The sequence below is a fragment of the Corticium candelabrum genome, chromosome 9 (assembly GCF_963422355.1).
Source record: "Corticium candelabrum chromosome 9, ooCorCand1.1, whole genome shotgun sequence".
Classification (NCBI taxonomy): domain Eukaryota; kingdom Metazoa; phylum Porifera; class Homoscleromorpha; order Homosclerophorida; family Plakinidae; genus Corticium; species Corticium candelabrum.
The window spans coordinates 5,431,448-5,454,773 of NC_085093.1; the positions used below are offsets into that span (position 1 = coordinate 5,431,448).

Here is a 23,326-nt window from a genome sequence, read left to right on the forward strand (position 1 = left end):
CCCCGTATAGCGCTTGCTGCAGAAATGTGTAGGTTGGATTTGGTGCAAATGCAATCAGAATTTGGAGAGAAACGAAAGCGCTAGAAAAGTAAGTTTCGTCGGCAAGAGATATTCGATTGCTTGAAGCTTTGCGAAGGACGACGATGCATACAGTTTACACAGGATTGGTGTGGGCGTGTGTTCAAATAAACTGAAATGTGTAGCGTTTGCGTCATTGAGAAGTTTTGCTCGGGGGTCGACCCCTTGAGAGGGGACCCGGTGCATAATTTTTTAATTTTTTACGCGAACATTTGCCTGTGCGTGCCGAGTGTGCTTGCCGATTTCGGTTGGAACGGACAAAAGACGTGGCCGCCAAACGCGAACACACACACCCACAGACAGACAGACAATTTGAGCTTTATTTATTAGATAGTAAATGTGAATTGTAGCATAGTTTCCTTGGTAAAGCAACTCTCATGCCAAGGCATCTTTCAACTCAAGAGTAAATGACTGCTTGGTCATTTACTGGGGCTGGGAAAGGCTCCCCACTGCGACAAAGGAGCCTATCAGCCACTGAGTTCCATGACATCGATTTCTTACACCGCAGTTGTCGTCGCACTTGGTGCTCTTGTCAAAACTTGGCCTGACTCCAGGAGATTGTTTAGCACAGCCCACAGAATTTGCGTTGTATATATATCAGAACCGTAGTTTAATTAATTAATTAAATAACAACACTAGCGCTAATCCTCACAAGTCTAAGGTCACGACTGAACTTTGCGTACTCTTTCGGATGGTGACAAAGTATGTATTGTTTGAAGTAAATGAGTCCAGTGCATTAGACAATGTGTTGAATATGATATTTGAAGGGGTCGGCTGTCTGGTACTGCAAAGCCGAAGCTGCATGACAATTGCAACGAAATACCGTGAAATTGTCATGTACCGATGTGTCGTCAGATCTAAGGGATAGGGTGGGGCCGTGGTCAGTAAATCTGTAAAAGCAATTCTTTTTCTAGCCATAATTTCTATTAATTAATTAAAGTCTGTCTGCAAAGTTGTTGTATGGCTATTCTTGCACCATGGTTTGTGGTCAGTATAATCTAGTCTAGATGATTGCAAAAAGGAGAGTTTGCTAAACGAGCACGAGTATAGCTTGAAAGCACCCTGGGACGGTGTGCATAAAAACGAATCAATATGGTCTGAAATCAGCAGCAGCTTTGAACCTTGGCCTGTGACTTGTGCACTCGACATGTAGTCTGGAGCATGGATACGAGGGTATCTCTACATGGCTCTGAGGGCAGAGCGCAAGGATACGTACACATATCTTTGTGAACCGGAAGTATGATGGCGGCTTATAATTATAGGGTCCTCTTACGCGACTATTTCTGAGGTATGCGTAACAACTGCGCGGGAAAAAGTCTGGCTAGGCGAGCCTATGGCAGCGCACAAAGGCCTGGGTACGCGAGTTACTCTACATAGGGGCAATACAATGCAAATATATCTACCGGTATGTCTGAGACGACTGCAACTCAACCAACATTGTTTGAAGTTTGGTCATGACTGGAGTTCGCTATTTTTAGGACTCTTTCATACTGTGACAAATTAGGTGTTGTTGGAGCTAGGTGAACCTGTATCAGGTGCACTAGAGGCCTCAATGTGTTGGGTACGATATTCGAATTGTTTGGCTGTCTGGTCGTGCGAAGCTCAACATACAGGCAATTGTAAGAAAATAATACTGTACGTGGCACTGTCATTATCAACATAATCTCTGTGTCGTCAGAGGATAGGGAGGTGACCTGACAAGTAACTCTGTAGAAACAATTTATTTTCTGACATCCAGTATAGATTTGCCTGCAACATCGTTGTATGACTGTTCTGGTACTGCGGCATAGGCAAGTATTTTCTGACCAGTGGCGAAAGAACAAACTCTGAAAATAATACTGCATTATATAAGAAATTCGCTCATTAGCTCGTTCTTCGCCCGAAAAAGAAATTTTATACCTTAACACAAATTCGTACAAGACACTCCTGAATAATATGTTGCCGGTGCATGTGTACGGTCGTACGGTCGCACGTCGGCCCCCGCTATACCCAGGGCCGGATATCCGGGCCTTTGGTAACAACAGATATCCCATTCATGACTCACTTCCGCCCGCTAGTAGAGAGTACACTCGATCCGCCGCTAGAGCGGAAACCAGGCATGAAACAGATAGTTTCAATCGGCGGAATTCGACCGTCTCTCGTTGTATGTGCATGCGGATCGCATTTGTCAAAACTAGAAGTCAAAAATCGAAGTCGCACCGTCGTCGCGAGATTTCACCTGGGTGTTGACTCCTCGAGAGGGAACCGTCTAAATACCGAAGCGTGCGTTTGCATTGTGGTGTGAAACGAAGTCATGCAGGGTTTTGTGGCGATTGGCCCGCTCGTTTTAGCGTCATTGATGTTAGAGACAGACAGACAGACAGATCAGACTCTTATAGATATAGAGAAGATAGTGTTACAAAGCTGGACTCGATTCTAGCGTCATTGGCCATTGATGAACGATCGTCGTTGTGTACTTCTACAGCTGAAAGTCAATCTGGTGACATTACACGGTTACACACGCTCACACACATACATACACACACACACACACACACACACACACACACACACACACACACACACACACACACACACACACACACACACACACACAAATACACATACACACGCACGCACGCACGCACGTGCACGTATGCACGCACTCACCCACGGACTCACCCACGCACTCACCCACCCACAGACCCACACCCACACACACACCAAACTTTATCTTTTCGCATACTTACGTCTGGCACTCAAGGCTGGCAATATACGGGTAATACAGTCATTGGGGACTGTAGAGCTACGCAATGTCTACAGCAAGTCAACCAATCTTGTTTCAACTAGATAACTTTGAATACGACCGGCAGAACGACTGGCTCGGTGCAGGTACTTTCGGCAATGTATTTAGATGTCGCCTGAAAGATTCTGGTAAACAAGTTGCCGTAAAGATGCTCTCGTCACAGAGGAGACTGAAACGCAGGTAAATACACAAAGTGCACAATACTAGCTACAGGAAGGTTTGAACTGAGTTGCTGTGCGTAACGCGATTCTACTGCTCTAGTGAGGACAAAAGCTTCTTGTCTGAAGTAAGCATTCTCCATCGACTGACAGAGTGTCCCCACGTCGTTCGATTACTGGGCCTATGCACTGATCCTGGCAATTATGCGATTGTAATGGAATATGTTGAAAATGGGGATTTGAAAAAATGTTGTTGTCAGAGGAACGTGAACATTGTAAAATCAGAAAGTGGAGCTGCCGCATCAATATGAGTTTGGATATTGCAAAAGGGATGGACTTCTTGCACAGTCGTAGTCCTCCAATTATACACAGAGACTTGAAAACATCCAATGTGGTAGTTGATCGCAATTACTGCTGCAAGGTGAGCATTCAATGAAGCAAGTATATTTCAAGGTCATTACATAAATGTATTCACCGACAGATTATTGACTTTGGATTGTCAGCAGTGAGGGGAGTTTCGAGACAGTCAGAAGTGCAATCTAGTAGCAGTTCGAGGGAAATGGGGACGGTGGCATTCACTGCTCCAGAACTATTACTGAGAAGAGTAGATGAAGAACACGAAACGAAGATTGATGTCTATTCGTATGTTGTTATATTAGCACTTGACTGTGGATTGAATAAATTTTTATATACGCAGGTATTCTATCATTTTGTGGCAATTGAAAGGAAGGAAGCCTGTCTATGGTTACTTAATTCTATTAGTATGTATTATGCTGTAATAATGACTATGGAATTATTGTTCTTTAGATGGAATGAGCAGAGCCATGATCATTGCAAGCGTCACGTCCAAAATGAGACCTCATCTGAGTGATGATGACTGCAGTGAAGGCTTTCAACATTTAATTATTCGCTGCTGTAGCGATCAGCCTGCTGCAAGGCTAACGTTCAGAGGTCAAAGAACAGTTACTGTAGACATATCAGCTGTGTCTGTGCGTGTGTGTGTGTGCGTGTGTGTGTGTGTGTGTGTGTGTGTGTGTGTGTGTGTGTGTGTGTGTGTCGGGTGTATGTTAAAGCATGTATAATGTGGTTTTTCGGTTTTTAGAAATAATTACAATGCTTGAAGGAATCATGGGACAAACGTCCATATGCTTGTTATGCAGTCAGAACAGCCATGACGAAGTATTCCGTGCTGCCAATCCATTTATGGAATTAAATTTTGTCGATACGATTGGCAGCGCTTCTGTGCAATCAGTCTCTCATGCAAAGTCTTCACCATCAGTATCAATGCTCCTTGAGTCGGTCGGGAAATCAAGTCTGGAGTCAACTTCTTCAATCCCTGTTTTCACTTCTCTTAATCTGTTGCCACGTTCAGGTACTTGCTAGCATAATTGCCTAATACTACTCGAAATAGTTGTGTTTCCATTCACACGATGATCCTCTACAATTGATTTTGTCGCTTGCATAGTGCCAACTGAGAAGAAAACCGATGAACACAGTGACATTTCAAACTTTGAGAATGAGGAAAGCAGCCAACGGAAAGCTAGGAAGTTCCCGAAGATCATATTCGTGATAGACATGGAGCTACTTGGATACAGTGATGAAGTGACTCTAACTGCACAGACGACTGTGAACGTTTCAAGTTTTGACGAGTTGTCAAATTCTTATAGAATTGCAGGGATACACAGGAACAGCATACCACGGGTATGTGTGTTGGAAATGTTATTTTCGCTAATTTCAAATTAAACAGCGTTTTCTTAAATTTCAGGGAGAGGTATATGCTTCGCATTCGTTTCATCTCCCTAACATATTGCAAGCTGCTGGCGAAGTCCTGACTGATATACGGTACGAAGTCGATAGTGCAACTGCTGATTATATACCGTTATGGCGATTGGGTATTGAGAAGCTCGCATACGACATTGATGCGTGTCTTCGCCGGCAAGTGTCGTTAAGGTAGGAGTCTGTAGCTGTGCTTGATGTTTCAGGTTCTAGCTAAATGTGAAGTCTAATTTACTTTTTTATATTTTGTTGATCGCTTTTGCATCTTGTTAACGATTTGAATCCCCTTTTGCTGCTGATAAGCTAACAGTTTGTGCATTCTTGTATTGTCTAATACTGAAAGCGTTGCCTCGCGCTCTTTTGTCTGTAAATGCTGCACATATTTCGCTGTTTATCATAGCTTTGCGAAGAAAGTTACAAGAAATGCCTAATAGAGAGTTGTGTAAAACGGTAATGTATAGCATGGAAATGACTTTCGATTGCTTGTTGCTCTAATGGTTGTTTATAGACTGATCAGTTAACTATTATCCTCACATCAATTCGTGAGAGAGCTTTTCAAACTAAATGCATTGAAGCGTAGAACGGCTAAAAGTATACATAATGCGACAATCACTTATCTTTTCTTCTTTTTAATAGAAAAGCGGATTTTCCTTTGTATGCAACACAAAACAAATCTGGAGTAATCGCTACTCTTCATCTAATTCGTCGGATTGCAACGGGACGGACTGAATCATTGAATTTATTCGTAAAGGGATGGAAGCACATCCTGATTAAACCATTGAATCTTAGATTTGGTCTTCTGTTTTCTACGTCAAATGATGCTATGCTTAAAAGCTGCTGAAACTAAACTTGACGACAATGACGCTAATGGTGCTAGTAATCATGGAAGCAGCAGACAAGAACATTAGCTGTTTGCTGAGAACTCTCTAGAGAAAACTCTTAAAGTCGTGTCTGAGTGGATGCATGTAAACCATTATCGCTCAAAGGGTGTCTTCGCAGATGAGCTGAAGGTGAATGATTTGTACTAAACGTTTTGATGTCCAATTTCTAACTTATCCACTGTTCAACGATAGTTGTGGGATACTATTCTTGAGTGTCTGGCACTATCTGTCACTTTGCAGCAGACGTGGCATCGTTTGGTGCAGGCAAATTGAGTTATCGTTTACAGCAGGTTCGATTTTGATGGCATACGAGTTTTTATAATTATTATTCTTGTACCTTGAGGTTGACGTAGAAATGTTATTTGACGCATCTAATCAGGTTATTTTGCATGCCGCCATTACTGAAGTCTTCCAAGCAATATTAGAAAATACAGTAGATCGATGACTGAAGGTATTCTTGCAAAAGTTGTGGGGACTGGTAGTCTGTAATACATTCATGTATTGGTGATGTAGGATGAAGAATATCTAAAGAAGAGTGTCGATAGTCTAATGAAAACGTTTATATCAAGACCGTACCACTGCCACTTCTCTACCAACATGTTGGAGTTGATCTTGATAAAAAGCTGTCCTAAATCAGATCTTCTCTTTCCAGAAAGAGATAGAGAATGGTTTGAGCATCTCCTGTCATGGCCAGTGTGGTCTACCTATTTTCGTCTCATTGGTATTGTTACTCAAGTCAGGTAGCTGGTAAACTGTATAGCGATTTTTGCTATTTAGGCTGTAATAATATGAGAAGACTTGGAGTAGTATGCAACGAACTTATCTCAAAGGCTGAATCACTGTTGGTTGAATTAGTAAATGCGTTGAAAACCGGTGTGATAACGGTATCTGAGACTAAAAAGCCAATGCAAAGATCAAAATGCTTCCTTAACCTGTTCAAGTCACAGGACGATCAGCAAAGCAGTCAGAAGATTACACGGATGCTGAAACGTATCTGGGCTATCATACTAGAGAAATAGATCGTTATGATGAAGAACGGCGTTTGCTTAGCCACTTTGTAAGCATTTATAGTCTAGTCGGTGGGGCCGTTCTGAAGACTTGGATCAACTGACTCATAGCATTACTGCAGATGTAAAAATACGAAATCTTAGACAACAAAGTGCTGACCAGTCTTCATCAGTGTCTTGTTTTGCGATACCCTCGGGTTGTCATCAATATATTGAGCTTACTTGGAGAGCTCGCAGGAGTTATATCTTTAGTAAGCTTTGGAAAGAAAAGAGAAACGAAGTAGCTCGGTTACGTAGCCACAAGCAGTCACCCCCTAGGCTGTCGGAGATCATCGAAATGATATGGGAGCCTGTTAGGCGTCAGTGGTAAACAATTTGCGACCAATTTTTAAGCGGCAGTATTTCCTTAGGGCTAGAGTCAGATTTGTTTTGTAATCCGGTGATTAAAAATTATTTTCTTGAAGAAGAACTGCATTGTATTGGTGTTTTCTACGAACGGAAAGAGGACACCGAATGGAAGCAACAACGTAGGAAACAAGTAGAACAATGCAGCTTATTAAAAATTACTATTGACGCAACACAAACTTTGAAGCAAGTGATGTCTTCATTACAAATACGTCAAGATTTCAAAGAGATTGATTATTATAGCAGGCAGGTTAGCCGTTTACTTCTAATCAGTGATCGGATTACTAGCTGCATTGGCAAGGATTGTTCATTTGCATGCAGGACCTGCCTGAGTTTCTCCAACAGCTAAAACGAATGCGTGCCGATGACTTAGTATCTGCTGGCGGTTTTCTAGCTTCTTTGACCTGTGAGGATACTGCTTATTTGAAATCGTTCACCGATTCTCAGAATTTAGTTCAACGGCACCGACGGAATATCAAGGGTATGCAACCACATGCACACAGTGTGATTTATAGTAGAAGTATACAGGCTCATTTGTGCTGTGTTAATGTAGAATGGACAGAGCTAGAGACTCTTGTTGAAAGAGCAGGCGAAATAGCAGGCATTACGAGGCAAATGGAGAGGTTTATGACAAAGCGACACATTTACTTGCTGCTTGTGCCGGATTCGCTCCGTTCCTTTTTGATGTAAAGGATGACATCACATTTAAATCATTTGAAGTATGCTGTACCAGAGTATTGACGTCATTCCGTCGTGACAAGGATTTAATACAGAAATGGGTAAAGCGACAGATATAGCTTTGCATTTCTCATTTGCATTATATGTATGTTTAGAAATCCAGTGAGCGGTTCTTTGAAGCATTAATAAGTCTGACAGATTCTTTTAGGAGCGCATAAATCTAATCATACTCTCAACTTTTTATGAGTAGCCTAGAAACTGCCGGTTCTGACGCAGTTGACATCGATATATCATGCTGTATGGTATACTTTACCAGCTACGTCTTTATTGTAGTGGCAGTCAAGAGCAAGGTGGTTGTCAGCTAGTTTTACAGCTTATGCATTTATAATATCCAGTCGAGTGACAAACGATAGACAAGTTATTTAAATGAGTCTGAATTAGAAGATAGAATTCAACGACTTGTACCGTCAACTTTCACTGGTTTGCAACGTATTATGACCATAGACCAGCGTAGTAATGACTGGAATTTGTGCATAGGCGTAAAAACCGTGAAGCCAATAGGACCTTGGCCTCAAATAATTTTTCTGCCTCGCTGCACTACATAGTCCAAAATACAATAAATCTTAATGTGTCGCACAAGTTGAGAATGTTTCGCTCTCCAGACCTGAAATGCTTTTAAGCGTATGTTGAAGGTTGTTGATTGCGATATTAATATAAGACATTGCGGGCTGATTTCTGGTCTTTGCAACACAACTCGAATGCTTCAGTAGTCTTTCGAACAAGTTTATGTATATATATATATATATATATATATATATATATATATATATATATATATATATTGTTTGAGGTGAATATGAATCCGGTGCATGGGGCAATGTGTTGAATATACTATTCAAAGTTCCAGGTTGTCTGGCAGTGCAAAGGTGAAGCAGGCAATTGCAACGAAATATTGTGGCACTGTCGATATAGCAACTCTGTGTCCTCAGAGGATATAGGGTGCATGGCGGCATGGTCAGTAACTTTGTAGAAGCTATTATTATTTGCTTAGTTTGTCTACAACAGCGTTAATTTTTGGCTGTTCTTGCACTGGTTGTGCCATCGGGAAACCTTGTGATCTGTGGCTGGAGAGCAAACCCCTGAATAATGCAGCGATAGGAAATAATGTGTCTTGGTTAGAAAATAAATTTGGAATCGATTGTAGAGGCAGTTGCCATCGACGAACGTTTCATGCACATACATTTAGAGATGTAATCATTTAGCCGACTTCTGGCGCACACACGCACACACACACACACACACACACACACACACACACACACACACGCACACACACACAATGTCATGCACACACAAATGGACAAATGTCAAGCCCTTCATGTGCACTGTCAGTTGCAAGGATTGCTCTCCCTGCCTTAAGCGACGGTGCCTGTGCCTTCATGAATACGTCGAGACTTATATAGCCAGCGCTGCAATCCACGTTAAGCTTGGCCAGAATCATCAAGGGACGCTGACTCTATGGGGCAGCTCTGGGACTGCATGGACATCAAGATCCACACGTGATGTTACTGTCAAGCAAGAGGTCCAATCTGCTCCCATCAATGACAAGTTATTCATTTGTATTTCCGAGTCGTGAGAGGCAATGGCGTGTGAGTTTCTTGCCTAAGAGAATTACACCTGTCCCATGTCCAATTTGGGACCCAAACGTCCTGCATGTATCCAATCTCAAAATACACTCTCCATTGACCTACAGGCGCGAGACGCGCGCGTGCGCACGCGCGCACCCACACTCACACAAAAACAAAAATGGACAAATGTTAAGCCCTCCACGTCTTTCGACGTCGACCTTGAGGTCAGTTGCGGAGGTGGCTTCCCTGCCTCTGGAAACAGGGCCTCCATGCGCTACGTGGAGTTTTGGGGCCAGCGCTACAATCCACCTGGCGCAGATCTGGGACTGGACACCAAGGTCCACACGTACTCGTCTGCTGCACGATGTTGCCGCCAAGCCAGCGGTCTTGTCCACCCCAGTCAATGAATAAGTACTCATTTATACTGCTGAGTCGAGACAAGCAAGTGTGGGTGAGTTTCTTGCTCATGAAACTACGACAGTGTCTCCTCCACCAGGATCGAACCTTCAACCCTCATCACAGAATACAAGATCCCGGATGTATTCACCAATGCTCTACCATCTGCTCCACCGTCTTCCCCCTCACACACACACACACACACACACACACACACACACACACACACACACACACACACACACACACACCACATCACAGACCACACACACAAATTATCGCCTATACAAGTCATTTCGCATACGGACAGATGGCAGTCGAGGCACTTTATACGGGCAACAATATAATGGCGACTGCAACAGTGTTTCGGGCAGACAATTTTGAGTACGACAGAGACAGAGACTGGCTTGGATCAGGTGCCTTTGGCGACGTCTATAAATGTTGTCTGAAAAATTCTGGTCAACAAGTTGCCATAAAGGTACTCGTGACGCCGAAAACACTGAAATCTAGGTACTTCAATTCACAAAAATAAGCAATATCATATAGATGAACGTTTAACCTAACAGAAGTGCGACTGATTTAGTGAGGAAGAGACTTTTCTGCTCGAAGTAAGCATTCTTAGTCTACTGACAGAGTGTCCTCATGTCATTCGATTACTGGGTCTATGCATTGATCCCGGCAATTACGCGATTGTAATGGAATATGTGGAAAATGGAGATTTGGAGGACATGTTGGTGTCAGAGAAAAGTCGACATCGTGAAGTCATCAGACAACAGAGCTGTCGACTGAAGATGAGTTTGGAAATTGCAAAAGGGATGAACTTCTTGCACAGTCTCAACCCTCCAATTATACACAGAGACTTGAAGACATCCAACGTGCTAGTTGATCACAATTACTCTTGCAAGGTGAACATCCATGAAAGATAATGTTGTACAGAGTCATCACTCTCTTTGCTGACAGATTATAGACTTTGGGTTGTCAACAATGAGAGAAATTACGAGACAGTCAGCATCACAATCTCGTAGCTCAAAGGGGGGAGGAACTGTTGCCTTTATTGCACCAGAAGTATTTGAGGACAATGTAGCGAGGGGACAAGAAACGAAGATTGATGTTTATTCGTATGGCTTGTATATTACTGTGAATAATATGTACATGTACTTACTTAATTTTTACCTCAAGAATCAAGTGAGTCCCCAGCTCCTACTTTGGCTAAGGCTATTTAGTGCTAATTGGCGCTTTTCAAAGTGACGTTTTGCTAGATTTGCTCCTCTAGAAATTTATTAATGGTGACATTCTTCAACTTGTGCATACCTGTCAATCATTTGTTGAAGTTTTTAATGACTCAGATACCATATAGAAGATTAAGCATCGATAGTTCAGTCTGACACATCAGGAACATGTGAGAGATATAGAAAATATAGAAGTTCAGTTTCTGTTTTCAGTAATGGATTTGTTAGTGTAGCAGCATATGCTGTTCAAGTTAACAAATGAATTAGTTTTACCAATTAACAACTTTAGGTGTCAATTTTTATGAAAGATCCCATCCCATACTTGACCTTTGAATCTAGTCAACCATGGGGTGGGGTAATAATCAAGTAAGTACGGTAGTCACTGATTGGACTGTCTTACAGGTACTCTATCATTTTGTGGGAAGTGAAAGAAATGAAGCGTGTTTATGGTTTGTTTGAAATTAGTATTTTTCTAAGCCGTACTAATAAATTGTTTGAATTTTTTATGTAGTTGGAAGTCAAATTGATTTGATTCGTGCAAATGTTGTGGCTAATGTGAGACCTAAATTGAGTGACGATGACTGCAGTAAAGGCTTTCGAAACTTGATTATTCGATGTTGGGACGGTCTGCCTAAGGTCAGGCTATCCTTCCAAGGTAAAGAACAATAACAATGTATGTGGGCAGTAAGGACTTTGTTGTAGCGTTTTCCTTTTCCCGCAGAAATAATTACAACGTTTGAAGGGATCATGGGACAGACTTCTGTGTCATTGAATCAAACCAGTCATGACGTTGTTTTAAGTGCTGACAATCCAGTTACTGAAGTACAAGCTGAAAAAGTGATTGATAGCACTTCTGTTCAACCAGTCGATCATACAAGTGTTTCATCATCATTATCAATGGTGCTTGAAAGTCAGTCTGTTAAGAAGTCAAATGCATGGTCAAAACCTGTTTGCACATTTTCTAAGGTTGTGACACGTTTAGGTACGTGAACAAGTGGTGTATATCATACAGTATAATTGATTCTGTATTTGGTATATACTGTGTCAGATGAAAAACAAACTGACATGCAGAAGAGCATTCCAAGCTCTAAGAACGTGAGAAGAGACACTTGGAGAAATAGAAAGTTCGCGACGCGCATATTTAGAATAGACACCGAATTACTGGGAGACAGTGCTGCAGTGATGCTACAAACTGCACAACCTCCGATGAATGTTCCGCGTGGGAAACCATTTTCACCGTATTATAGAATTACAGGAATGCAGACGACAAATGTGGTTGTATTTCGTTAATTTTATATTCAACTAATTAAGTAAATAACATTTTAATTTTAGAAATTGCAATGGTCTACACGTGCTCTGCATCTACCTGAAATTTTGGAAGCTGCGAAGGAGGTATTGACTGATATACGGCTTGAAGCAGATGACGAAGGAAGTACACATCGTTTACAGATGGACATTTGGCTACATCTCGGGCGGCAACTTATTTTCAATGTGACAGATAGTAAGTTCTCGTGCATGCATGCCTGCCTTTTCCATATGGGGATCCCGGTTGTCCAGCAATCTCTCTCTCTCTCTCTCTCTCTCTCTCTCTCTCTCTCTCTCTCTCTCTCTCTCTCTCTCTTTCTCTCTTCCTCCCCCGTCTCTCCCTCCCTCTCTCAAGTAGCTGTTGATGTATTTGGGCATATAAGTAGTTTCAAAGGTGCAGGCTGGTTTCTTTCGTTGTTTTAGCTCTTCAAGGGTTTGAGCGCAGAAGTACCCTTTAGATTTAGCTATATCATCATTATGATATGATATTTATCGTTACGTAGGTGAGGCAAGCTCCAACTTTTCTGTTGGGAGTGTGTTATCGAACGTGAGAAAACGGAAAGGAGGCAGCAAGTGGATCAAGCAATTCAAAGCGGGATTGCAAGTTCCAGATATGGTTTCCTTCAATCAGTTTCTCAATTAAATGCTGAGGCGACACATTCGAGCACTCGCCACGACTTCACGTTTTGGAACCCCATCAGGTCGACAACGTCGATTCAAGGTATGGATACCCGAAAATCAAGAGGATGACATGGGCCTGGTCAAGCCTTTAGCGTTCGCCCGTTAGAGCAAAAATCTATTGAAGGTGGGCAGAAGGTGGGTTGTGGTGTTTTTCTTTTGCCCATGATAAGAGATTGTTGGCAGACTTGGCCTTGCCTGAATATATATATATCCCTTTGACTGTCGTCTTCTTATCAGAACAGGTTGTTATCGAGCGTGAGCATTTTTCTGTATAGCGAAAATTATTGTTTACAAGGTTTACTGACGTTACCGATTAAAGCATACAAGAGAAAGCAGAGAATGTCATCTTGAGGCAAAATTACTTGGAGAAAGTTCGCATCTTTCGCAAAGATCTAGATGTTCCTCCAATGCCACAACTTCCTGCGAATTACCAGCTACTGTACCACAGAAAGTGCGAGCGACAATCTTATCGATTCGGAGATTTTGAGTTGACTGTTTCAAGGGAGAAGACAATATATAGTGTAGACGAGGAGGCGCAGGAAACGGTAATATATTGTCATCAATTTTCAGCTCTTATGATATTGTATAGTAAGGTCTGTGACTTTTGATGTGGTAGATTGATTTTCACATTCACAGCATTGGATGTGATTATTTACTACAGCAGAATAGAGGACGGAACTGGAAACCTGAAGACATTCTTTGGTTTATTCCAGAAATCTTGAATTGTGCGAAGGGCATGTAGTACCTGTTCTTATAGCAGAACTAGAAACCTGTAAGAGGAGCAGTATCTACTGATTAAAGAACAAGCATTACTATCTTGTAGATAGGAAAGACTATACATTTAATTGACAAAGACAAATTTTGATTGATTTGTCAAAGTTTCTTGTGACTGGAAACTTCATCCCTGCCGTAGCGGTAGTGTATACGCGTCTGCAAGTTTCACGACAGTCAGGAGCAGTGCTTAAAGTCAACAAATTCTTGCCTTGTCACAACAACAAATAGAGTTTTATGTACACGTCGTCATTCTTTGCTCTTAGAATGTTCACCTTGCGGATAAATTGCCTTGTCCTCTTAAAATGATTCACACTAAATAGAATCCTCTTATAACTTGCCTGCATTCTCCTTTCAATTACCAATGATGCATAGAGGCGTTGTAAAGACTGCTTTGTAACTGAATGTCTGAGATTGACAATGTTCCTGGTCATGATAACTTGCAGAGCTGGGCACGTTGTCAAATATTCTGTACGGACGTCTTCTTTCTTTCTGATGCTTACCTGGTATACAGACAGTTGAGTTCAGACTTCTGATGTTAATTATGGACCCGTCCCGATCTATAGCTATAGATCTTTTCAGGTCCGTTCAGGTCCACAAGTTGCTATTTAATGTAAAAGACTGCTAAAGTAAGTCAACTGCCGGGTCTCTCTGATATTTTATTGTTACCATGGTACGCATTAGGTGGCTTCAAATTAAAAACTCCTTCAGTGCGCTTTTAATTGCGAATGCGTCTGAAATAGAATTTCTTTTTTCTTTAGAAAACGAAGAAGTTTCTGGAGACAACATAATAACAAATTGAACTTCAGTTCCACAAAAATTAATTTTTTTCGGATACCAAATATATTACTTGTATTCGTGCACCTCACAACATATGTTTGTACAAGTCCAGTCCCATCTTTCACCAATTTTCTTCTTTTCTAGAACGATATATGTATCTGCAGACTGTCGGCTTTCACATACCTATATTGATATTAGTCCTATTTAGAGCAATCGCATAGTGGCTGATCTTAGCTGTAGGCTGGCTTTAGAGATGTGGGTGCGTAATATACCAAAATAGAACAATGACTTCGCAGACACGTTACGTGGTCTTTTTGTTTCTCGAATTCAATTTATATTTTAAACACTTTTTATAAATTTTGATTTACAAATGTAAAAGTTTCGCTTGAATAAAGCGAAACTGCCTTTTGAAAATAAATACGTCTACTCTTTTTGCTTTTGCAACATAAGTAGGCTTGGGAAACACTGACGCCAAGGTGCCCTAGGCCCTCCAATCAGGCCCTATATGGCCACTATACAAAATAGTTCATCTTGAAAGTGGGGTAAAAGTGGAAGAAAAAAAAGAGCTCATAATACTTGGGTAGAACCAAATTTTCGTTAAAGACGACGCTATTGATTTTTGCAACAACACCGTGGCTGCTCAGCCACGTACACCCAAAATTGAAGCTGTCAGACTGCATAACCATTATGCAAACAAACAGTGGAACAATCAAAATGTTACAAGTCATGTACAGCTATATATATATATATATATATATATATATATATATATATATATATATATATATATATATATATATATATATATATATATTTAAAGGAGGGGTGTCTGTCTGTCTCTGTGTGTGTGTGTGTGTGTGTGTGTGAGTGAGTGAGTGAGTGAGTGTGTGTGTGTGTGTGTGTGTGTGTGTGTGTGTGTGTGTGTGTGTGTGTGTGTGTGTGTGTCTGTGTCTGTGTATTCGCGCTTGGCAACCACGTATTTTGTCCGTTTGCAACCAAAATAAGCGCACACACACTTGGCACGCACAGGGAAAGATTTACGTAAAAAATTAAAAATTATGCACCGGGTCTCCTCTCAAGGGGTCGACCCCCGCGTAAAATTTATTGATGACGCAAAAGCTACACATTCCAGTTCATTCGAAAACACGCCCACACCAGTTCTGTGTAAACTGTATGCATTGCCGTTCTTCGCAAAGCTTCGAGCGATCGAATATCTCTTGATGACGAAACTTGCTCTTCTAGCGCTTTCGTTTCTCCCCAAATTCTAATTGCTTTTGCACCAAATCTAACCTACACGTTTTCAGCAGCAAGCGCTACACGGGGAGTGTGTCGATTTCTATCGAAACAAGCGCGAAGAGCAAGATTCGAATTTATTTAAGACATCCGGAACCTCGCAACCAAGATTGCACGTGACGTGTCCACAGACCTATCTTTACACTACAGTATCTTGCCCGTAGGAAGGACAGGCCATGGATCCTAGTATATATATATATATATATATATATATATATATATATATATATATATATATATATATATATATATATGTATGTATGTATATATATATATATATATAGGCTGTTGATGGCCAAACATGCATAAGCAAATGTAGAGTAGGCGTTGTTTCTTAATACCATACCTTTATGTAAAACAAAGAAATAACACCAGGTACAGGATGAACGCCCGATGACCGAATTCTAATTAGCATCTACCAAACAAGGAGAAGTTAGCCTTAGGATTACACCACTTGCGTGACTTCTCGTCTATTGGTAGGAATAGATTCATTCGCATATTCGCTAATCGAGTATAAATACGGTCGTACGTACGGTTGTCCGCCAGACGACTGCATTAGCCTTAGCCCGGATATCCAGGCCTCGGTTAATGCATGGTCGCTATTTTGCTTCCCTCTATCCTTTCGCGCTTTCGTGGCTACCTGACATATATAATTAGCACTATGCTAACTTCCCCTTTTCTCACTGGGTCACCATCGAATGGTAGTGGTCGTAAGATAAAGTATAGGACCCTGTATATCCTATCTTGTTTGAACTAAACCAAGTTGTCTTAGAAGTTCTTGTAGCAAATATGTCTATACATACTTTTTCACCTTTCAAATTCTAGGCGTCACTCTGCTCTTAAAAAAGCTCTTAAGTTAAGGCTCCCAACGTCATTTAAATGAGACACTGACCTAGATTCTAATTACATCTTTTATGTTTGCTCCACGACATTTCTTAAATTATCATTGTCTGTTGCCGCGTACCCGTGTATTTTGCATGCGCTAAGAAATGGTACACTCATGACTGAAGTGTAGCAAGCTACATGCAGTGTTGGATAGAACAGCTAGCCTATACTAGAAAACATGAAATACTGGCAAGAGCCAGAACGGACCACTAATTAATTAAAACAAATAGCGCACTGAGTAGTTTAGCCGCATATCTAACACAAAGCGTGCCAGCTACTTAACGGGACCACACACACACACACACACACACACACACACACACACACACACACACACACACACACACACACACACACACACACACACACACACACACACACACACACACACACACACACACACACACACACACACACACAATAAATGGACAAATGTTAATTATGCCCTCCACGTCTTTCGACGTCGACCTTGAGGTCAGTTGCGGAGATGTCTACCCTGCCTCTAGAGACAGAGCCTCCATGCGCTACGTGGAGTGTTACGGCCAGCGCTACAATCCACCTGGAGCTTGGCCAGAGTCATCCAGGGGCATTATGGCGCAGCTCTGGGACTGGACAGCAAGGACGATATGGACCTGTCTGCTGCATGATGTTGCTGCCAAGTCAGCGGTGTTGTCCTCCCCAGTCAAAGACCAGGTACTCATTTATACTCCTCAGTCGAAAGAAGCAAGTGTACGGAATACAAGATCCCGGATGTGTTCACCAATGCTCTACCAACTGCTCCATCACGCCCCCTCCACACACACACACACACACACACACACACACACACACACACACACACACACACACACACACACACACACACACACACACACACACACACACACACACACACAAACACACACACACACACACACACACACACAAACACACACGCGCGCGCGCTCACACACTTTGCTTTACAAGTCTTTTTGCATACGGACGGACGGCAGTCGAGGGTGTCTATATACGGGCAACACCGTGATGGCGGCTGCAGCTCAACCAACTATCTTTCGGTCCGACAATTTTGTTTACGACACAGAAAGAGACTGGCTTGGTTCAGGTGCCTTTGGCGACGTCTATAGATGTTGTTTGAGAGATTCCGGTGAGCAAGTCGCTCTAAAGATCATCGCGACGCCAAAAAGACTGAAACCTAGGTAAATACACAGAAATGAATGTTTATCATAACTTTTATTTACTGTGGATGACTGCTTTAGTGAGGAGGATACCTTTCTGCGCGAAGTAAGCATTCTTCGTCTATTGACAGAATGTCCTCACGTCATTCGACTAGTGGGTGTGTGCCTTGGTCCTGGCAATTACGCGATTGTAATGGAATATGTGGAAAATGGAGATTTGGAGGACATGTTGATGTCAGAAACAAGCGAACATCGTAAAATTATTGGACAGTGGAGCTGTCGGCTGAAGATGAGTTTGGAAATTGCTAAAGGGATGAACTTCTTACACAGTCTCAACCCTCCAATTATACACAGAGACTTGAAGACATCCAACGTGCTAGTTGATCACAATTACTCTTGCAAGGTGAACATCCATGAAAGATGATGTTATACAGGGTCATTATTGCCTTTACTGACAGATTATCGACTTTGGGTTGTCAACAACAAGAGAAATTTCGAGACAGTCAGGGATCCAATCTCGTAGCTCAAAAGGGGTAGGAACGGTGGCTTTCACTGCACCAGAAGTATTTCAAAACAATGTAGTGAAGAAAAAAGAAACAAAGCTTGATGTTTATTCGTATGTTTTTATAATTTAATGTGATTGATGATAGCCACTAATTGCTTTTTTTCATACACACACACACACACACACACACACACACACACACACACACACACACACACACACACACACACAGATATTCTATCATTCTTTGGCAACTGAAGGAAATGAAGCGAGTTTATGGTTACTGTAGTTAGTATTTTTCTATAGATTGCAGTAAAGTGTATGAAATTTTATGTAGGTGAAAATCACATTGACGTGATTCGTGCAAATGTTCTGGCTGATGAGAGACCTGAATTGAGTGACGACGACTGCAGTGAAGGCTTTCGAAACTTGATTGTTCGATGTTGGGACATTCTGCCTGAGGTCAGGCTATCCTTCAAAGGTAAAGAACAATAACAATGTATGTCGGCAGTAAGGACTTTGTTGTAGCGTTTGCTCTTTCCCCGCAGAAATAATTACAACTTTTGAAGGGATCATGGGACAGACTTCTGTGTCATTGAATCAAACCAGTCATGACGTTGTTTTAAGTGCTGACAATCCAGTTACTGAAGTACAGGCTGGAAAAGTGATTGATAGCACTTCTGTTCAACCAGTCGATCATACAAGTGTTTCATCATCATTATCAATGGTGCTTGAAAGTCAGTCTGTTAAGAAGTCAAATGCAGGGTCAAAACCTGTTTGCACATTTTTTAGGGTTGTGCCACGTTTAGGTGCGTGAACAAGTGGTGTATATCTTACAGTATAATTAATTCTGTATTTGGTATATACTTTATCAGCTGAGAAACAAACTGACATGCAGAAGAGCATTCCAAGCTCTAAGAGCGTGAGAAGAGACACTTGGAGAATTAGAAAGTTCCCGAAGCGCATATTTGGGATAGACACGGAATTACTCGGAGCCAGTGCTGCAGTGATGCTACAAACTGCACAACCTCCGATGAATGTTCCGCGTTGGAAACCATTTTCACCGTATTATAGAATTACAGGAATACAGACGACAAATGTGGTTGTATTTTAGACATTTCATAGTCAACTAATTAAGTAAATAACATTTTAATTTTAGGAATTGCAATGGTCTACACGTGCTCTGCATCTACCTGAAATTTTGAAAGCTGCGAAGGAGGTATTGACTGATATACGGCTTGAAGCAGATGACGAAGGAAGCACTCATCGTTTACAGATGGACATTTGGCTGCATCTCGGGCTGCAACTTATTACCGATGTGACAGATGGTAAGTTCTCATGCACGCATGCCAGTGTCTTCCGTATGGAGATTTCGGTTGTACAGCAATCTCTAGCTCTGCACGTCTCTAGGCTAGTAGGCGATGAGGCTTCATAGCATATTTTGTTGAAATTTTTTGTTTGTTGTTGTTCTTGACACGCGCTTAAGCCTTGAAGTATAAGATGGATTTTGCCTCATGCAGGAGTGGATCCAGGAATTCGAGAAGGGGAGCGAATATTTTAATTGACGTTGCATCAATGCATATATGAATTAATTAATGTCGTCTTGTTGTATATTTAGGAAAGCTCTTCGTAATGGTAGTGACTTTTATATTTGCATTGGAGATTTGTAGTGCTTGTTTACTTTCTATACATACTGAATCAGACTGGGGATAGTGAAGGATTTTGTGAGGGGCTTGGAGACCAAAAGATAAGAGATCAAGCCACCACACGACAGAAAGACAAATTCTTGTCTGGACCTGCTGCTTTGGAGAGAGGAAGCACGTGTCCCCTGAGGTCTCCTAGATCCGTCCGTGCATAGGCCATATGCTGCTTTTTACACAGGGGCGGCGGAAGCTTTATTGACTTTGGGGACTTCTTAACAGAATGCCGCCATTTTCATTTTTATTAATTGAATATGGTACGTGGGTTTGTCATTGATTATTTAATCTGTGACAGAGGTAGCCATGCAGAGCAGATTGCACACAAATGATCACAAAAATGTGTATCAAGCGAGTCAACTGTAACATCATCCAAAATTATTTCTACCTGCAACATTTTTATACATTGTACCGTATATACGTAACGCGGAAGAGGCTGAATACGTGAACTTTGCATGTTCAATGAGTCATTGACGACACCAGCCTCGGTGCCCCTGATTCTGTCTCAAACCCAATGCAATTGCGTAGTGTCCAGTATTAATTGGGGGGCGATCTCGTCAATCCCAATGTTGGAGGAGCAATTTTTTCCTTTCCCCGGGTTTCGCCGCCCGTGTTATAGCCACGACACGCGCGCGCGCGTGTGTGCGTGCGTGCGTGCGTGCGTGCGTGCGTGTGTGTGTCATTTTGTGTATAAAATCTAGAAAGACGTGGTTAGTTGCTGTAATATGAATATTGAAAATTAGTACAAATTTACCAAATATTTATGAACCACTTGTTAGGCTTTATCCCTAATTTTCTTGTTACGTATATGACTGTGATATGCATATACGTGTTCTATACACGTACTTATAGGGGAGACACTTTTGTGTTACTTCATTGAGAATGTGTTATCGAAGATGAAGTTCAGAAAACAAGGTGGCAATTGGACAAACACGTTTGAACCAGGATTGCAAGAACGAGATCTCTTTCCTTTGCATCGTTATGTCACGGTGCACGCCGAGGCGACACATTCGAGTACTCGTCACGACATGAAGTTTAAAACTCCTTCAAATCGAGAGCGTCGTTTCAAGGTGTGGATACCCGGAGACGAGTACGATGGCACCGGTGTGCGACAAACGCCAGGCGTCCATCCTTCGGAGCAAAAATCTGCTGAAGATGGGCAGAGGGTCGGTTGTGGGTATCTCTTTTTTCCATATAACAGCAGACTGGTAGCAGACGTCTCCATGCCTTATTATCCATTTGATTGTCGTTTACTGGTCAGAACAGGTCTCTATAGCATTACATGTGTTTATGCTGAACGTCACGGATTTTTCTATTGTTACTTATAGGCATTACTAGTGTTACCGATGAAAGCGAACAAGAAAAGCAAGAGGACGCTATTTTGTGTCGAAATTACTTGGAGAAAGTTCGCATCAACGGCAAAGACCTAAGAATTCCTCAAGTGAGGCTGCTGCCTAATTACCGCTTGCTATATCACAGAAAGTGTGAGCAACAATCTTACCGATTTCGAGGTTTTGAGTTGACTGTTTCAAAAGAAAAGACATTACACGAGCAGACACCGGACAGGGTAAATATTACCACAATTAGAGTAACATGTTAGTTTGATTGGTCACTGCTGATGTACTAGATTAATGTTCACATTCACAACATTGAATGTGATTCTCTCCTACAGCAAAATCGAGGACGGGACTGGAAACCTGATGACGTTCTTCGCTTTATTCCAGAAATGCTCAAATGTGCAAAGAGCATTCACTACAATTTCATGTAGAAAGACGTACGGACGGGTGACTGTGGATGGGTAACGTGTTTGCAAAGTAATTGATATCTCCTATTTTTAGGCATAGAGACTTGTCCAGCGGAACAGCTATGGGCTTTGACAAAGACAAACATTGAATTATGTATAGTTATAAAATTTTGTGTATCTGAGTAGTGTAGACCCAAATTCTTTTACAACAGTTGGACATTATTGTAGTCACTACCGGTATTGCAAATGATCCCTTGCCTGACTTTATGCTACGTTTCGCGTAGCCAGACCCTTCCGCGCCGCGCCATACTTTCTTTTCTCTGCGGGAAGTATAGTGCGACGAGGAAAAGTCGCCCAGAAGTACATGACGCAGATGGAAAAGGGAAACAGCACTGTGTGTATTGCAGCGAAAAATAGTTGATTGTTTCACATACCAGAAGCTTTATTACCTAGCAGGATACTGAAGGATGTTCTTATTCCACAGTCCAACATGTTCCCAGAAGTTTGCAAAAGCAACATAGAAAGCAATTCGTTCGACTACCACAAGTTGCAAATTAGTTTATTTAGTAAGCCTTTCTAAAAGAAAAGTACTATTGTGACCAGCTATGCTAATCAAAGTATTACGATTATAGCTGCTTTCAATTTCTGTTGGTTCCTGTAGAGTTTGTTCAGTCTTCTCAGACTGACAGTTCAATCACCTGTGGTGTTCACACCTTATCATGATCAGTGAACGAGTTCCACTTTTTTGGAGTCCATTGCCACTCCCGCAACGTTGCCTTGGAAACGGCAACCCTGAAAATTAAGTTGAAGCAGCGGTTTCCTGCTTTAAGTGCAAGTTCTATTCTAAGACTGCACATGTCTATGCAAAGTGATCAGATAACCAGAGAATTATTCCTACCATGTCCTTGACGCCTTGACAAGGGCATGGGCTTGTGTGACAAAGAGGTTGCAACTGAACACTAGCGCTTCTCTAGATATGTTCGACTCGCGGATCGACTGGACATGTACTAAAAGTGCGTTCACGCATTAGAGAGACTGGTGGAATGTGGCCATTTGCGCGACAAAGATGTTGCCCTCCGGGCGGATATTGGTATCAATCGAAAGCTCTTCACTTGCCGCATCTAATTACACTCACTGTTGGGCTACAGAGACGCAGCTGAAGTTAATAGAGCCAATTTCCTGTATTCTAATGAGTTAGGGGGCGGAGAAAGGCGGGACTAAGGCGGGATTAGGATTAATTGCATAAAGCTAAGTTCATAATTGTTATAGCTAGCAGGCTGTTAACAGTAACCCAACACAGTAAACTTCCCAGTTGGGGTGTCAGCTAGCTAGGAAAGAGTGCGTCTAGGGTCCGTTTCTACTCTTCATCCTTGGAACTTTCAGTTTCAGACGACGACGAATCTTCTGATTCAGGACCAACTTCGAATTCAATGACCATCTGCTCTACAACGTCGTCTAACACACCGTGT

At 41.8% G+C, this 23,326-nt stretch overlaps 4 protein-coding genes across 5 annotated transcripts; all 4 read left to right on the plus strand.

Annotated features, from left to right (window-relative positions):
• Nucleotides 1–3,133: 3,133 nt before the first annotated feature.
• Nucleotides 3,134–3,837, plus strand: LOC134184698 (uncharacterized). Its single transcript, XM_062652443.1, has 4 exons — nucleotides 3,134–3,442; nucleotides 3,503–3,663; nucleotides 3,719–3,782; nucleotides 3,829–3,837. The coding sequence occupies exons 1-4, from the start codon at nucleotides 3,269–3,271 to the stop codon at nucleotides 3,835–3,837; spliced, it is 408 nt and encodes a 135-aa protein (XP_062508427.1). The 5' UTR covers nucleotides 3,134–3,268.
• A 290-nt stretch (nucleotides 3,838–4,127) lies between these two features.
• On the plus strand, nucleotides 4,128–8,205 carry LOC134184552 (uncharacterized). 2 transcript variants are annotated; one of them, XR_009970675.1, is made up of 9 exons: nucleotides 4,128–4,393; nucleotides 4,487–4,722; nucleotides 4,787–4,971; nucleotides 5,434–5,807; nucleotides 5,871–5,968; nucleotides 6,058–6,129; nucleotides 6,192–7,571; nucleotides 7,644–7,869; nucleotides 7,924–8,205. XR_009970675.1 is itself a non-coding variant. In XM_062652277.1 (8 exons), exons 1-4 carry the CDS (start codon nucleotides 4,135–4,137, stop codon nucleotides 5,636–5,638), a joined length of 885 nt encoding a protein of 294 aa, XP_062508261.1. In that variant the 5' UTR covers nucleotides 4,128–4,134; the 3' UTR covers nucleotides 5,639–5,807; nucleotides 5,871–6,129; nucleotides 6,192–7,571; nucleotides 7,644–7,869; nucleotides 7,924–8,205. The 2 variants fall into 2 exon arrangements, 1 of the variants encoding a protein (XP_062508261.1); XM_062652277.1 differs by having other exon boundaries at nucleotides 5,871–6,129.
• A 1,933-nt stretch (nucleotides 8,206–10,138) lies between these two features.
• Nucleotides 10,139–12,969, plus strand: LOC134184699 (uncharacterized). Its single transcript, XM_062652445.1, has 9 exons — nucleotides 10,139–10,302; nucleotides 10,376–10,697; nucleotides 10,753–10,910; nucleotides 11,424–11,470; nucleotides 11,533–11,676; nucleotides 11,743–12,003; nucleotides 12,070–12,296; nucleotides 12,354–12,534; nucleotides 12,830–12,969. The coding sequence occupies exons 1-9, from the start codon at nucleotides 10,139–10,141 to the stop codon at nucleotides 12,967–12,969; spliced, it is 1,644 nt and encodes a 547-aa protein (XP_062508429.1).
• A 4,790-nt stretch (nucleotides 12,970–17,759) lies between these two features.
• On the plus strand, nucleotides 17,760–22,120 carry LOC134184700 (uncharacterized). The gene is made up of 11 exons (XM_062652446.1): nucleotides 17,760–17,932; nucleotides 17,993–18,314; nucleotides 18,370–18,527; nucleotides 18,649–18,695; nucleotides 18,754–18,897; nucleotides 18,965–19,225; nucleotides 19,292–19,515; nucleotides 19,576–19,744; nucleotides 20,966–21,379; nucleotides 21,442–21,680; nucleotides 21,741–22,120. Exons 1-11 carry the CDS (start codon nucleotides 17,760–17,762, stop codon nucleotides 21,879–21,881), a joined length of 2,292 nt encoding a protein of 763 aa, XP_062508430.1. The 3' UTR covers nucleotides 21,882–22,120.
• Nucleotides 22,121–23,326: the final 1,206 nt, after the last annotated feature.